The sequence below is a fragment of the Ptychodera flava genome, chromosome 1 (genome assembly GCF_041260155.1).
Source record: "Ptychodera flava strain L36383 chromosome 1, AS_Pfla_20210202, whole genome shotgun sequence".
Classification (NCBI taxonomy): domain Eukaryota; kingdom Metazoa; phylum Hemichordata; class Enteropneusta; family Ptychoderidae; genus Ptychodera; species Ptychodera flava.
Genome location: NC_091928.1, coordinates 42671073 through 42689226, shown reverse-complemented (window position 1 = coordinate 42689226; position 18154 = coordinate 42671073). Strand labels below are relative to the sequence as shown.

The 18154-nt window shown below is 38.1% G+C and overlaps 2 protein-coding genes across 2 annotated transcripts; both read left to right on the top strand.

Annotated features, from left to right (window-relative positions):
• Positions 1 to 2323: 2323 nt before the first annotated feature.
• LOC139140011 (uncharacterized) lies at positions 2324 to 6396 on the top strand. Its single transcript, XM_070709031.1, has 2 exons — positions 2324 to 2526; positions 4965 to 6396. The coding sequence occupies exons 1-2, from the start codon at positions 2370 to 2372 to the stop codon at positions 5201 to 5203; spliced, it is 396 nt and encodes a 131-aa protein (XP_070565132.1). The 5' UTR covers positions 2324 to 2369; the 3' UTR covers positions 5204 to 6396.
• A 4641-nt stretch (positions 6397 to 11037) lies between these two features.
• LOC139138088 (uncharacterized) lies at positions 11038 to 14871 on the top strand. Its single transcript, XM_070706314.1, has 2 exons — positions 11038 to 11245; positions 14489 to 14871. The coding sequence occupies exons 1-2, from the start codon at positions 11089 to 11091 to the stop codon at positions 14725 to 14727; spliced, it is 396 nt and encodes a 131-aa protein (XP_070562415.1). The 5' UTR covers positions 11038 to 11088; the 3' UTR covers positions 14728 to 14871.
• Positions 14872 to 18154: the final 3283 nt, after the last annotated feature.

The window sequence follows — 18154 nt, the reverse complement described above, 5'->3', positions numbered from 1 at the left end:
GTTGCCCGTTGTGTTGATCATGAGGTACGGTATTACGAGAGCAGCGGACAGACCAGCAGCACTTCTCAGCGTGGTTGTGATAAACCAGTTGTCGATTCGAAATGGCAAGTTCGGCGATTTTTGTTATATGGTGTAAGCTTATATTCCTTAAAAGTCTTGCTAAAATCTAAAATTGAGTCCGCAAAAACTTGAAATATTTAAAAAAAGATCATACGGACACAAATTTGGACTGTAAATTATCGTAAACTTGACAATCGAGATGGCCTTTTATCCGTCATCTGATCAGGGCTACAAGCATGTGCCTCGATGAAAGCAGAACAATCATGAATTTGTGCTCAAAGAGGGACCTTCGTCTGGTTGCTCTGAGCTCCGGTCAGTCGTTGGAAATTGCAAATGTAGGCAAGGTCATTCAAATGCAATGTAACACAAGTCGACGTGTGTGTCCCAGGCAACGTTTCCCGATCCGGCCCGAGGAGAGCTCGACGTATTTTTTTCGCACACAATTTCGGGGGGAACAACAGTTTGTTGGTCGTGGGGGAATGTTGTCCCAATCGACCGTCAAAATTGTATGTCAGTGCAACCATTTTCAAAATAAAACGACACTGAAAACCTATGGTGACGAAGTGGACGTAATCTTTATTCACTGCAATAATGTTCGGACGCACTGAGGACGGTGTATACTACCGCACGAACTTTTTGAGTTTGAAAGATGTCAACTTTTATTCGGAGCGGGAACAATGTTGGATGTCGGACTTTATCAGGTATGCTAAGTATAATCAGAAACCGACATAATCGTTTGGTTTTCGGCATCAACAAGTTGGGATTCTGGGAATAGTTTTTGAATGTCGGATATGGTATTGACAGACATATATACCAGGAAAAAGTCGTGGATTTTCCCGCCCCTAATTCTATTCGGAGAAGGAAGAATTTTAAATATGGGACTTGTGGGTGTCGACTCACATGTAAAATGTTAAGAGAAATTGAAGAATTGTTTTGGTTTCGCTCGTAATAAGTTTGGATGGAGAATAGTTTTGAATGTGTGACTTCATCGGGTGTGAACAGACGTGAAACATACTGGTATAAGATGTAGTTTTGGGCCGCAATTAGTTTGGAGCGGAAACGGTTCTGTATGTCAGATTTCATTAGGAACTGATACAAAAATAGATCAAAATAAATATGGCACAAGTAGCAATTTCCTTTCAGACAGTTTTAGCTATTGTTTATAGAAGTGGCAACATTGTACAGCCTCTTCTGCGATGTCGATGCTGCTGAGACTCTCGTCGATTAACAGGGACAATTCTGGCCGTTGGTTGTCGTATGAATGTCTGCCACTTTCTTTCAGGTGTCTCTACGCCTCATTGCTAAATTTCTTCTTCGGCTTCGATGCAGACGGTATACTTAGACAACGTTTGATGGTATTTCTTGGGGAAAATGACGAAAACTAAAAAATATTGCTAAAGATACTCTACGGTGTGAAATGGCGTACTCTCTGGTGCAGAAAATGTCTGAAGATGAACGAATACTGGTTTATTGGACTGGGCTTCAACAAATATTATGTTTTTGTCGAGGGTGTATGTTAAGGTTTATTGTTGACAGACCGAAGTAATCCTGGTGTTTGGAGAAGCACCAACACGTCATTATGTGAATTAGGCACCGTTGTGTCACTCATAGGGGATTATGCAAATATCGATGCAAATGTATCGACGATGTTTACTAAAGCTCCAGGATTTGACGTGGGATAGTCACGTGCATTTGTTTTAAATTTTAAAAATAATGAATTACATGGAAGCCATTATTTATCTTGAACTTGCAACACATCTTAATGACATGGCTTACTCTAAGGCGTATTCTCAGAGAAGTTTGAAAATTGGACAGAAAATTGAGCGATTAGGTACACAATCTTAGCTACCTTAAAGAGGTAATTCTCAATCCCCGGTTCTCGCATTAGTAAGTTCTCCACCCCGGCACACACTGAGTTAATTACAATGTTTAATTTACATAATTTGTCGCAACCGTTTGCCACCTCTACTAATCCAGCAAAACTGATACTCAATCTACATTAAAGTTGTGTGCACCAATCTTTCATGACAGACATAAATGATAACCGCCAATTCTGCTTTCAGAACCGACAGCTGTGTTGTCCGCCATCTTGTAATCACACCAATCACGCCCCGCGGCATGATTGCTGTGATTGTCAATCATAATTGTTATTGGGCGTACTAGTATCCGAGCGCATGATCACGATCACGATTGGCCAATCATGATCATGATCGTATTACCGAAAGCGCCCCCTATTTTCGTTAGCAGCGCAGCAAACGGTATAAATGGGTCAGGGAACCAGACTAAAATTTTAGAATCCAGCAGTCAAGATGGCCGATTCCGGTGACATCCGCACTGTTCTGAATGACAAGTATGCCAAAATGATGACCCTGTACGAGTCTGGAGATATGAAATCATTCAGTGAACATTACACTGAAGACTGCAAGCTACTTCTACCTGGTAAGGCAGAGCAGAATGGGCGCAAAGGTAATGGTGTACTTTTATGTAAACTTAATCGAGTTGAACTATGCTGCAGTTTGTCGAAAGTACTGCTCCGGCTATCCGCCAGTTTGTTTGGAAACCACGGTCAAAATATGAATTAACATTTATGGTAAGGCTGCTGTTTTCTTGTTGCTGCAATAATTGCAGTTTTTCGCATTGATCGTAGACCATTTGAACGTCAAGAATCCATGAAAATGAATTGAAAGATATTGAAGACCTCTTTGCCAAGAATTTGATATTTTTTTTTCACTGACAATCACTTGGTATTTCTCTAATTCTGCATTCACAATTATTCTCGATAATCCTTCGACCTCTTAACATTTCGCCGACCTTCGCTTCAAAACTTGAAATGCTCTTTGTTTTTAACTTTGTTTGACCTTGATATGCATAAACTATTGGATTTGCCTTATGCAATATACGCTTGCACGGTACCCGGAACAGACTGATTTTTCAAACGGAGTAGCACAAAACCAGCCCTCACTTGCCCGCGGCGAGGAAGTTCAGACCCAACGCAGTGTTTTGCCCAGAGTACGATCTTGTGTCTTTTGACGCAAAAATTAGAAACAATGTCCCCAAAGTACCGGACATGGGTCACTCGGACTCACTAAAACCAGGGCCAGAGGGGCCTCAGACAGACTACGTTTTTAGCTACAAATTTACACACTCGGTAGCTCATACAGGTTATTGCTTCATTTTGAGACAATCAAACATTTGAAATTTAGTCTATTTTTTTTTCGTTACAACCAAAACACTGAGAAAATCAGGTACTCTGTTACAGTTTGCGATTCTTGGTGTTAACAAGACGACGTCTGCCCATTAACACTGGGCCCTGGGACAAAAATCAAATGCCGGGTCACATACTTCTCCACTCATTGATGATATGTAATAACCAGACAAGGATATTTGAAGCGGAAGCCTCGATCATTTTAAAAGAACAAATAACTTTTCATCAAACAATATGGACAGTGAAAACAGTGCAGCAAACGGTATTGACAACCAACTTGAAAATGAAACCTGTAGTACGGAGAGTCAAATTTCGAGCCATACTGCCCAGAGCATCAAATGGAATTGACTGCACTTGTATTTGGTGTGCAACACAGTGCAATGAATTACCCACAATGCTGTTTGATTTGTACCAACGATGTTAGTTTTCCGATAACTTTTTCAGTTCTGTATAAAATCAATTATGTGAAGTCTCACGATAATTGATTAATTATATTTATTAAAAGTACGTTGAAATATTGTAGTATAAATTTCAAAGAAACCGTTAAATAACCATAAAAGTCACATTCTGCAGGTACTACAAATGTCACAGTTTTGGGAAGCAAGTTATGATCGATTGAAGGATCATTCTCTGAAAAAAGTTAGCATGTAAATTTCTTTTGTCCTTTCTATTTGGAAAAAAATCAATATCTCTTTGTTTCATAAAACAGGTGCAACTAGTCTCCCTACTTTCCATCACTTTATTCTGTATGGCTGAGGACACAATCAAGCACTATTTTCTTAATCCTTTAAAATGGGAATTGAGAGGAAAGGTGTCCTTAAAAGTACATTTTTAGAATATTTACGACTAGTCCAGGAATTTGTCTACATATGGGAGATATAGTAGATTTCGCAGAGGAATCAACGTTGATACAAATCATAATGTATTATGGAAATCTCTGTGTGCTAGAAGCTCAAGACTTTACCTAAAAATATCAATAAATCAAAAATGTTGTTGAAGCATTATATATCCCTGTCTTTCAAAGTACTATCTTGCCGTAAATTTCTCCAAAACGAGTCCCATGCAACTCTTTAATAGTCCACAGCGAGCTTGAGAAGGTCACCATGCTGAGTTTCTTATATGGTCAAGACCCCCTATCTTCATTGTAGTTGAGCATAACAATTTCTTATATGCTCAAAACCACCTAGCTCTTTCCAGTATGGTAATGTACTTTTTACAATTAAAAACTGTAAATACCACCAATTTGTCACAAACCATCGTAGGAGAGGTCCTGCATCAGGATAAGAGCAGAATTATTTAGTTTTAGATAATTTTCAGGGCAAGTGAGTTTCTGCTGCGGACAAGTAGAAAAACGTTGCTACTTGTCCTGAGGCAAGAGGATAAAATTTATATTTTTCGGGCCCTGAAAACGATCATTAAATTTGAGTCTCTCGGTAAATTAGTCTGTAGAGTTGTGTATAATGCTGGTGATATACTATGAATGTGCGGCCGTTACTCCGCCTTAGGGACAGCTGAACACTAAGAATTATCCATTAAGTTATGTTGACATGTATTGTATAAAACCTTATACGCATTTTAATTAGTGAAATATAGAGAAATAATGCTTACAACCTTCTTATCCAAACTGCCCGAGGGCATTGGTTAAAATAGCAATTTTTCAAATCAGACTGTGCTGTTTCATGTCTCGGTTTCTTTCCAGTTCTTGAGGATATCCTCAGGTCGATGGTAACCAGTGGTATTGCTAAGATTGCTATCACGCAAGAAGAGGCAGTTGGTTTTGGAGACCTGGCGTACAGCTGCGGTATAGTTACCCACTTCAAAGATGATGGATCACTTATCGATACCGAAAAATTTCTCGCCATCTTGAAGAAAATAAATGGCAACTACTACTTATACATTGATTGTGGCAACAGTAACGGAGATGGCAAGAAAGCCTGAATGAAGAGAGTTAAATGTGATCACCATGTGAGAAGAAATCCATGCTTTCGATCAATTAGCTATGCCTGCAAGAATGTAATCTAATCCTAGATAATCTACTTTATATATGATGTAAACGATGCGTTTCCATTACGGTTTCAAAGCTTGTGTACGATTGTACGTAAGTGGGTTTTTGTTTGTGTAAAATGTATCCAAAAATGCGTATGTTACTATGAAATACCTAGGAATCGGTATTTGAAGTTAGTTGGACGGTCTTTTCTGTAGAACTTTGGGGTGTGGATTTTTCTTTAATGCGCATGTTCGATCGACTAAAAACGATAGCCGGGAAGGGGGGGGGGTCCAATATAAACGTCACTGAGCTGACCCACATCTACCATATAGCATAGGCAGTTTTTCATGCCGTAATGTCAGACTCATAAACGTTCAATGTGCAGCCTTATGACGTAATGATCAAAGAAAATACTTTCTGACTACGGATTTAGTGTATTCAAAGGGGCAACAAAAAGCAGATGATGGTCAAAGTCAAGCGGGACCTCAAGAATGCCACCCGACAGAATCCAAACCCGTAAACACTATCCAAATAACATGCAACGTAATGACCATCAACTGTATTGTGCTACCAACAACGTAAAACTCGATAGATTCTTAATTTTTTGCATCTGTAGAGTCATTTTCTTTGCAGAACTTATCGACAAGACGCTTTGAGATGATAAAATACAATGTTGCATGAACATGTGCGGTCTTAAGTCTAAAATGTTGCAATATCATGATAAATGTCGCTTGCAAGCAGGTGCATATGTTTTACATTTGTCCTGCATTGAGCGCACGTTTAGGCCATGTAGTACGGTCCAAGTACGGCGGTGTTTTGGGGGCGTCATTTCACAATGCGTACTAGTTTTCGCATTCGTGATTTTTTTGTATTTCAGAATAATTTGGCGTAAAATACGCAAGATTTTGCGTTAACGGAAACACTGTAAAATGATGGATTTATTTGCACGTACATACTGATTTGCATTAAAACGAAAGACCATGGCCAAAAGGGGAAAGAGGACATTTTGTTTCTTGGCTCGTGCTTCATTTTGTTGAATGCTCTCTATGGAAGTCTGGGCATCCTTTTACCGTTTTCGGTTACTAAGTGAAAGACTTTATGTGTAGAATGTAGTATAACAATAAAAAAACATATTTAAAATGTTGCCGGTACAATGGCTTCGAAACTTTCTTTAAGCAAACATGCATGACATTTCACACAAAATACCGTTTTGTGCAGACCCATCATCTGTTCTGAAAACTTGAGAGAGAACAGTGGCCCCCATGATCGCACATTATAATGTCTACATCTAGAACAGGCAGATAGGAATATCCGTTCTACGACGGCTCTTCCTAACTCGCGTCATCCATCCAGCCTGTTAGAACGGGTAACACCTTCCTCATCCTCTCCCAGTCATACGCCTTCCCGATCCCCTCACAAAGATTTCAGATGTTGAACGTTGACCTATAGTAATCAGCATGGAGCGGGAGTCAATATAAACCTCTGGTCACATCCGTGCAAGTTACGTCTGTAGGGAATCGTTACAATCGGTGAACTTGATTCACCTTTAAGTGAACCAGATTTAAGTATCGAAAAAGGGCATTTTAAATTGTTACTCTGTATATGTTTGTGTGTCTGTGAGCATTTTTAAAACATGTCTTTTATTTGAAGGCCGAGATCAAACCAACAATTGCTCGACCTTCATGAGTAACATAATGGGTCATGACAGGGAAGAAAAGAACAAAAACTGTTTTTCTGAAAGGTCAACTCCAGATAATCTTGTCCTCAGCATTGTCTTATGCACTTTATACATGAATTTAAGACTTGTAAAAACATTGAGAGTTAAGACATTTGTAAAAAAGGGAGATTTCTTGTCCTTGACATTCACCATAAATGATGCGATGACACGATTTTTTCTGTTATTAATTCGTAGCAATGCTGGTTTGACAAATTGATGCAACAGTTTTTACATTTTAGGATATGCTGGATAGATTTCTTCCACTCGTTTACCACACATGATATTGTGCCTAGAACAGTGACATCATATAGCTGGGAAAAAGGCAGGAGGAAAGTATGGAATGTCAATAGGCCGCCGACTGGGTGCACTGCAGATCAGCTCTTGCAAAGATTCTAACAAACACGTGGGTTTCCTGTCCCTCAGGAATGAAACTGTCCATTGTTGAACCACAGGTGAAGTCAACATAATCTAACGCAGCATCTAGTTGTTCGAGCTCATGCTGTATTGAGTTTTTAGCACCATAGCTCTGGGCTTGTCACATTCAGCGCACTTAACAGAGCATTGAACTCTACATGCTGTCTGTGCACTGGGGTGAAATGGTGACACAGTTCATGATTGGCATCTTTGGGTTTCATTGGTTTTGAGGAACTGAGTTATGTATACAATAAACAAGATGTAAAAAGCTAATTTCGAAAATTACCAGCATGCACTTTCACAGACTATATGCTCTCACTTATATGTTACCATAAATGTTACCATAAACCACAATCTGATATTTGTTTGCACATCACTAATAAATTTTACCACACTGATTGTGCAATCACAGTGAAATTAGTCGGCATACAAAATATAACAACGTCTACAAACTTGTGTAGTTTTTTGCTTTGTTTTATGTACTGTCAAAAATAATGTTCACAGTGTACGAGATACTACACCGTCTTTTGGAACTGGAGTGTACCAATGTATACATAATTATGCACATTGAACAAGAATATGCATAGTTTAATTCGAGTCTACACACAGACACACAGACACAGATACACACATATACACAGGTATCTCAAGGCACACATCACTGTCGCACAGAAGAATAAAATCACCGAAATAGCAAAAAATAAAAACAAAACACCAAACTGCTCCATAGAATGTTGAATAGCATCTGTGCCACTGAGTCTCCTGAGTTAGCCCCCTTCCAATTTCTTCAACACATGCTTATGGCTAGCTGGTATGTTGTAGCCCATGAAGATGACGTACAAGGCAGGAATATGACACTTCTGTGGACCTAATTTCACTGGATGCTGCGATGAAAGTCAGTTAAGGTAAAGGGCGACGTACTCGGACGCGCACACGCTTTAGAACGTTTCTGCGCAGATTTAACTCCAGCCTGCCGCAAATGGGTTATTTTGTAGCGCATATATTTAACATCACCTGTCATTGTTGAAATTAGACTTTTACCTAATTTTTTGACCCAGTGTCTTAGAAATACATGTGACCTATAACCTTGTCATATTTTGACCCCCTAGGAAGCTGGTTTTTATTCAATATGAGCGAAAAATTAACATTTCTCTCCCATTTATATGGCGCAAATTACCCATTCACCTGGAGATATTGTAAAAAGTAGCGTGGTGACACCCTTTTATTAAAAGTGTAAAGTAAATGGTATTATGTCAGGAGTTTATTCGCCAAGTTTGGTCAAAATGACACCATTCAAAGCGACAGGAAGAAAGTTAGAAAATTATGTAGTGATATAATTTCGATATCGTCATTTTGTAATCGATTCTTATGTTAAAATTTCTTCACAAACATCATGAAAACTATACATTCGATAGATATGGATCTTAAGTCTTGGTATTTATTAAAATTAACTCATTTCCTAAGCGTTTTATAATTGCTTTCTTTAGTTTAAGTGAATTATATCATTTTTATTTATTTCTAACGACGCCATTTTAACGTCCGTTTCCATGGAAACAAGCGTGGTGACCCTCATTTTTTATTTCATTTTTGCACTTGCACAACTTCCAAGAATATTTGTGCAAAGTTTCAAGAAAATGACACCACAACTTAATTTTGACGTAATTCGTAGTACTTCACCTTAGGTAGCTATATACTTATAGACACTTTCAGATGTAAATTATTTTCTCGCTTGAAGATGTGCTGAACCCTAATAAAATATATATTTTCTAAAATGCCCTGCTATAGAGAAATCCGATCGTGCGCGGTACGCACTCATTTATTTGCATGAAGGTCACGTGACAAGCGATTTGCTGAACCTTCCAAAATCGGGTTTTCCTCCATTTAGCGAACACGCTAATGTCCCTAATTGTGTAGGTCATTAAATATGTTATAATATTATTATACATTCACTAATTTTATATCCTTCTGTCTTCAATGTACATAATAAGTTCATCGTCTTCGTTGTCTTTTCTGATATATATAAATCATAAGAAAAAATCTATCACTAAACAAATTAGCTGATGTCAAGTTGCTTCATGACATTCATTTATCTTATATCATACTACTTTGATTATGCATAACAAGTTTCACCAACTTTTGTCAATTCCACCTAGACTTATACTTCATTAGGAAAGCTCGTTCAATATGCATATTATTGAGTATATGTACGTTTCAACTCTCTTACAAACTTTTAAATCAAGGTTACACCAGAGAATGGCTTGTCTCTACATTTAAACACTTTTTGGCAGGTATCACGAGCTGTTAGATAAGTATGATGTCTCTCTTATACAAATGATCGCTGATGGCATCTGTGACATTGGTTTTTAGTTGATGACCACAACCTATGACTTACATATTGATATATAGCAGGTGCCACATGTGGGGCATGGATGCACTTATACTATTTCGAAATACCTGACATCACTTCTTGGTCTTTTTGCCAGAGAGGCATATTCTTTCTGTCACCGATTTGACTTTGTTATACCGTTACTTTGCTGTCTCTTCATTACTGTTTTGTGTCTGTGCTTGTAACAATTGACCATCTATTAAAGAATCTTGACCTAGTATTATTTGATTCTGGATGGGTGTGATTGTGATTATTTCATTACTGTAATATCATAGTAATTTTAAATATACATGACAAGTTTCGTCAACATTGATCAAGTTCGCCACGTCATACATCCCTAATAAGGGAGGACAATGAGCAGGATCATTCTAATAAACTCCAAAGTCCCATGACCTTGAAATCCGTAATATGGTTCCTCGATTAAATTCTGCGAAAAGAGTCAGAAGATAGGACACTGTCATTCTGAAAATATCTTTCCGGACAAATTATAATGTGAATTAGTAATAATTATGCAAGCCAAGACAACCAAAAAACCAACCAGTTCTTGCCATTCCACAACAGAACCTGTGTATAAGATTTAATTCCGACTCAAAGAAGTCCTTGAGATATCACACTCATAGACAAACAGACACAGACACATAAAGACAAACAGCGGTACGACATAAACTCCAGTTGGACATTACTAAAATACGTCAGCTAAAATGTTGCTTTCAGAAAGAAATTGCCGAATGCTATGTGCCCATAGTTTTGCGTTATTATTTCCGTCAAGACTTACTGAGCGATTCTTTTATTTTTTGAGTGTGGATTTGGCCTAGTGATTTTGTCTGTGGCTTCTCCGCTTGGTGACTGGGTGCCATACGTTGTGAGTTCGGACCATATACTGTATTTCCTACCTTTGGTTGATAACTCTGCTGGTAGACAGAAGTGTCCCCGAGTCTGGCTTTCGCCCACTTTAGCAATGTATTAATTGCTTCAATAACGTTTATGTTCTATGTTTGATAGCGATAATATGAACGTGAGTGCATCAGCAACTCTACAGCGAGGGGGTCGTAGTCAGAAAGATTGTAACAAATATAAGCTCGGTTTTATATTGAACCACCCTTTTTTTGAGTGTGGAGCAGGCCCGGTGGTTTTGTCTGTGGCTTTTCCGCTACGTGACTGTGAGTTCGAACCCGATTGAACTCGTTTGAATGAAAGGAGAGGTCAGCAAATGGCGTCACATTCCGGGGTCACTTCAATTGGCTGCACAGCTCCAGGGTCAAGGGCTGAAGGGTCTAGGGTCATCAAGTGCTGAAACTCTAGAATTCAGCAAAATCAAGATGGCCGATTCAGCTGACATCAACACTACTCTCACCGAAAAGTATGCCAAAATGATGGCTCTGTATGAGTCAGGAGATATCAAATCATACAGTGAACACTTCTCTGAAGACTGCAGGCTACTTTTTCCTGGTAAGGAGGTGCAGAATGGGCGCAAAGGTAAGCATTGGCTTCTTAAGATTAGCGAATGTGATCGTGCCTATTAATGTAAACTTAAACGAGTTGAACTTTGCCACAGGTTGTCCAAAGTACTGCTCAGGCTATCACGCCAGCTTGTTTGGAAACCACTGTCAAAATATGACCAGGGTTACCAATCATCGTAACGCTGCTGCTTGTATCGTCGCTGCAATAATTGCAGCTTTTTGCCTTGATGGTATAACTTAAACAATTTGAAGGCCAAGAATCCTATTGAAGCGCTCTTTACAGATTATTATGTTTAATTTTTAACTGACAATCACTGGGTATTTCTAATTCTGCACCCGCGTATCCTCGATAGTCATGCGACCTCTTAACATTTCTCCGACCTTCGCCCCTGAACTTGAAGTGCTCTTTGTTTTAACTTTGTTTGATCTTGATATGTATAAGCTATTGGGATCCACAGCTACCTTAACAAACGAGCACTAAAGTTGAGTTCTTCTCGGTAAATAAGTCTATATGAGTTGCGTATAATACTTGTATGTGATAATATTTATATCTGATATATAAAATTCGCAGTCGTTACCCCGCCTCAAGGATAGCTGACACCGAGAATTATATTTTGACATGTATTTTAAGAAATCTTATGCATTTTAATAAGTGAAATGTAGAGAAATAATGCTTCTTAAAAACTGCGAGAGCACTGATCAGCAAAGCGATGCGCTGGCCTTGTTTAGTTAGACCGTTTCATTAATATAACACAGGGTAAAACTTGAACTCAGAGATGCCCTGTGTTGACAGTGACTGTATATAACAACGGGCATATACTTTGTAGAAATTGTGCTCTGTCCAGGTAATTCCTAAAAAATTAACAACATGATGGTTATTTGGCACTCCATACCCTAAAAAATCAGCCCAATATCGAGTCTACTGCTGGGTTCAGCACTTTTAGGTTATTTTCATAAAAAGATTGTGCTATCGCCAAACACCAAAATAGGCCATGTGCCGTTTTTACCTTCTCGTGTCTATTTATAGACAGAGAAGGTATTAGAGTTGAAAACCAGTATGCTGCTGTCAAGACTTCCGTCTGTCAAGACTTCCGTCTGTCAATATCCGTTGACGTCATGCCATTGTGATGGGTCATATCATAAACTGGTGGGGGTGTTCATGGCTCAGGTTGAGGTGTGGGAGAACGATTTTGAGCTATGACAAAAATCAAAAGGGACTTAGCGGCATAGCCACAGTGTTAAGCCTTTCTCCAAGGTTTCTTAGTTGACTACAATCTATTACAGACTACTGAGCTGACGTTAGGGATACTCACTTTGTGTTTGCTCACTCTGTGAGCGCTAGTGTTTGGTACTGAGTTGCGTGGATATCCCCTCATGGCCTCACGTGATCTGGGCCTGTTGCATAATCTGCAGAGATGATCATATGCCTCCGAGTCTGAAAACTGTCATTGTGTAAGCCTGTCCGCATTTTCCTTGCATTTTTTCTCATTTAATTTTGCAAAATATCGGCAAGTACCTCAATATTTCAAGATAACCCTTTCTTCCCAATCGTTTCCTGGAGTTTCAGAGTCATATGAACGAAAATGAGTGAAAGTTTTAGACAGGAAAATCGGACGTCGGCCATGTTCAATGTTTACAGTACAATCAGAAGTTTACGTGGAGGAATTAACCAACAAACACTGTTCATGATGCCCGCCCTCTAGAGGCAGACCCTCCTATATGAAGTACCACATTTGATGCTTGTGGAAAGCTTGACCACACAATGGCGCATTTAAACTTATAGAAAATGACAAACTGAATAAGAAGGTATTCAGAAAATGTCAAATACTGAGGAAAAATGCGCAAATATTCAAAATAAACAGGTTAACTGACTGGTCAGCTATAAAAAACAATGAAAATGTTTATGATCAAAAGTTTTTGAGATGCGAACATTTTAACAAATACAGAAATTATTAACATTATAAATATAAGACCAAACTATTTTTTCAGGGATGGGACAGGTTGGAAATGAGGGGTGAGAGACAAAGGCACTCCTATTGCTGCATGTGGATGCAGCCACACCATTTCATTTACAGCATACTTATTCACTGTGTTGTGTTCAAGTTCCATATTGTACTGACTGTCATACAAGGATAACATAAGCAAATCAAATCAAATTAGAAAAGGTTCAATGCTGTTGTGTGGATTTTGCTGAACATGGCTGATTTTAATATTTCGCCCTATATATTTGGTATCCAGCAAAGGCATATTTTGATGTAAAGTCAAAATTAACACTACATTGCTGACAATATATTTTACCGTTTCTGCATGAACTTTTCTTTTTTAAATTATAGTATATTAGTACTTCAAACAGATTAACAGTTATCGTGATGTCAACCCATAATTTTACATCACAAAGACTGTAATTCTGCCATTAATTTTGCACTGCACAAGATGATTGAACAAATTGCAATGTTTGAATTTGTAAACTCAAAGAATAAAAATCCTTTGGTCACAGATTAAATTATTTTTTGAAAAGAAATTTACTCTAAAACACTTTTAGCACATATTCTTTACACGGTCATGTATTTCAAGGAAAATATGCCTATTAAAAACAGTAATTTCTTCACTTTCAATTTTTTTTCAATACTATGACAATTATCAGCCATGAGGTTATACAAACACAAGACCAGATAAGCGTTTTTCATCATTTCCACAGGACTCTTTGGAAAATCCATTAAAAACAGTTAAAAGTGACTTGAAATGATCACTTGGTATACATTTAATTTACAGATGCCAGGTTGTGTATTTCACACGCACTCAGGTCAATAAGGAAGTGCGTCATTACTATTTTGGACTGTTAATTCTTATTTCTGAATTATTTAACTTTTTTCCACATTGAACTATCTTTAGGCAGTTTATACTGTAGCTTAGATGATTGATGTATTTAATCATCTTTTGGTTCTTTGGGTCCATATCCCACCTCATGCCCCTACATCATCAACTATTTACCAACAACTCCATGCCAACAACCAATTACCTGACCTGGCCACACATTAGAGAAGGTACAGCGTCATTGACGGTATTTTTTCTTTACGTCTCTACTGTCGGTACTACCAGGTATAAGATCACAAGTTTACACCTTATAAGTGGATAATCAAAATTGGCTCAACAAGTTAAGTATTAGAAGAGTGGTGTCTTTCTAAACCAACATCTTTTCAAACAACCATCGCATTACCGCTGTGCTGTTTCATAAAAAAAAAATTGTGTTCCTCTCCAGCTATTTACGACATCCTCCAGTCAATGAAGACCAGTGGTATTGCTAAGGTGGCTATCACCCAAAAAGAGGCAGCTGGCTTTGGGGACCTGGCGTACAGCTGCGGTACAATTTCAACGCTCAAAGACGATGGATCGCTTATAAATGCCGGAAAGTTTCTCGCCATCTTAAAGAAAATAAATGGCAATTACTACATACATATTGATTGCGGCAATAGTAATCGAGACAGCAGGAAACCCTGAATGAAGGAAAGTTGAATGTGATGTCACTATCCAGAATCGTGTGAGAAGAGATCTATGCTTCCAATGACTTGAATATATCTGCAACAATGTAATCTAATCCTAAATAAATTGATTCACCTTTAGGTGAACCAGATTTACCATAAACTATCCAAAAAACACTTTGTTAGTCTGTAGTGTTTGTGTGTTTGTGAGAATGTTGAAGACATGCCCTTTATTTTAAGGCCAAGGTCAAACCAACAATTTTATGAGTAAAATAACGGAGTCCTGAATGGGAGGGAAAAAACAAAAAACTGCTTTTCAGAAAGGTCAACTCCGGGTGATCTTTTCCTCTGCATTGCCTTTATGCATTTCATTCATAAAGACCCTTTAGGTTAACCATTATAGTTCAAAAAGACCACTTAGGGTAATTCCACATCGGAAGCTCAGGGTAACAAGTCACTTCGTTCCTTTTGAATCGTCTGACAATAAAAATGCATTAAATATAAGAAAAACAAGTAACTTCTGCTTATTAAAGAATATGACAGTAAGAGAGAGAACTTTATATGGAGCCAGTGAAGGTTATTAAATTATATACAAATGGGTGATTAAAATGCTAAACGTCTTTCACAACTTCCTCATCGATGTATCACCTATGTGAATAGTATCGGTAAAGGTCATAATACATATAAATGAGTTACTACAAGAAGTAAAACTGCAACATGACTTCAACTAATAAAGCTCATTCAATATGTATATAAGTAATTAGCTTATGCAAGATGCTTACTGACTGTCATTATTGTTATATCCTAGTATTTTTAATACCAGAAGTTTTATCAACTTTGATCGAGTCAAAAAAGCGATATGTCCCTAACCAGGGAAGCAAATAAGCAGAGTCATTCTCATAAATCATCTACATGATCTTCGTTTCTGTCATATTGTTCTTGGTAAAAATCTGCAAAACAATTTAGGAGATAGGATATTTTCATTCTAGAAGTATATTTCGTAACAATTTTTGTGCAAATTATGTAAGCCACAAAATCTAACCAGTTCTTGCCATTCACAAACAAAAACCTATGTACAAGAGTTAATTGCGGCCAAAAGGGATTTGTGAGATATCGTGCTCACAGATAGACAGAAAGACAGACAGACACAGACACAGACACAGACAGGCAAAAACGGACAAAATCGGTATAATATTGGCTGTATGATATTAGTTTACATATCCACACACTTGAGCTAAACTGCGTCGCCTGGAATAGAGAGGAATATTGCTAAACTCTATTATGTACCACGAGTCTTGATTTACTAAATCGGTCAAGACCTATGCTTACCTCGCACTCCTTTTGATGAAAGGAAACTAAAGGTCAACAAATGGGTCACTTCAATTCACTGCACAGGTCCAGTGTCCTGCAGGGTCCAGGGTCATTACCTAATGAAATTTCAGCAGAATCAAGATGGCCGAGTCAGCTGACATCAGTACTATTCTCACGGAAAAGTATGCCTGAATTATGGATCTGTTTAAGTCTGGAGATGTAAAGTCATATAGTGAACACTACACTGAAGACTATAGGCTACTGTTACCCGGTATGGAGATGCAGAAAGGGCGCAAAGGTAAGCATAGACCACAGAGGATCAGCGGGTGTGATCGTGCAATTTATTTAAACTTAACCGAGTTGAACTTTGCTGAAGGTTGGCGAAGAACTACCTGACCAGTGACAGCAGCAGTTGGGATTATTCAATTTATGTCAAGTTCACTGAGTTGAACTTTGCAGGAGGTTCTCGAAAGAACTACTCGACCTATGACACCAAGTTTTGGGAAACCAATATCAAAGTACAACCGACTGACTGTCATTTGAAGGGCAAGAATCATTAAAGATGAATTGAAAAATAAGAAGCGATCTTTGTCAACAATTTTATAATTATTGTTTCACTGACAATCACAGAGCAATTCTAATTCTCCATCCGGAGGTCCTCGCTTATCTTGAAACCGATTAACGTTTCGCCGACCATCGCGCAAAACTTAAAATGTTCTTTAATGTTTGACCGTTAAATACATTGCTATTTAAAACGATTACTAAATTTGAGTTCTTCTCAGTAAGTCTGTAAGTACTGCGTAGAACGCATGTTACATGATTGTGCAGTCTTTACTCCGCCTTGAAGACAGTTGAACACGGAGAATTATCCATTCAGTTGTGAGGACTTGTATTAAGAAGTGATGTCAGGTGTTTTGAAAGCTTACACATTTGTACTAGTGAGATACGGATCTCAAGAAATAATGCAGGCAACCTTCGTCATCCAAACAGCACGGAGGCAATTGGTCAGCATAGCAATGAAATCGAAATTGAAAATATTCAGTTACACTGTTTCATTCCAGATCATGCAGGTGGCATACAGTAAAACTCGAACGCACCACCTGGGCGAAACAGATACATTGAGTTGACAGTGACTGTATATATAACAAGTATATACCGTGTAGAAATTATTAAACAGTGTGACGGCCTTTTGACACTTCAGACCCTAAAATACTGACCACTGTCGATTCTTTTGTTGCTTTCATCACTTTCGGGCTATTTTAATGAAAAAAGATATTTTGATTGAAAAGGTTTGTATTATCGCCAGACACGAAAACAGGCTATGTGTCGTTAGTTTTTTTTTGGTTTCTTTTGCTACCGTCGGTACCACACAGATCACAAGTTTACTTATTACAAGCAGTATTCAATACGTATTTCTTGATGTCACCATTTTTGTATCATTCTTTTCTCCCAATCCTGTAATCATTGTTAGAAATAAAGAATCAATAATAATAAAAATAACTTTGCCTCAAGTTTATCATCAGAAGAGTGGTATTTTTCAAGTTCAACATCTTTTCATGCAACCATCATATTTTATTGCTGTTTTATAAGAATAAATTTGGTTCCTCTCCAGTTATTGAGGATACCGTACAGTCTATGAAGACCAGTGGTACTGCCAAGATGGCTATCACACTAAAAGAGGCAGCTGGGTTTGGAGACCTGGCATACAGCTGCGGTACATATTCCACGCTCAAAGAAGAATACTGAACATCACTGAACATCATAAATGTAAAATGAATTCATATAGGTAAATGCAACCTCGTGAACCGCTTTAATTTTTGTTTACGCTAATCGAATGACTTTCCAATGCGATAACGAAAAATGCATGCTCAAGTTCAGGTGAAATTTTTATTGCCATTGTATGTTCAATATGCATTGCAAAGTTTGTCAACTTCGGTCAAGCACGTCATATATCCTTAATTAGGAAAGCAAATAAGCGGAGTTATTCTCACAAAACTCTACATGACCTTGAAATCTGTAATATGGTTAAGACCTACGCTTACCTCAGACTCCTTTGAATAGAAAAGGTCAGCAAACGGCATCACGCTCCGGGGTCACCTCAAATCGCTGTTTAGGTCCAGGGTCCATTGCTGCAG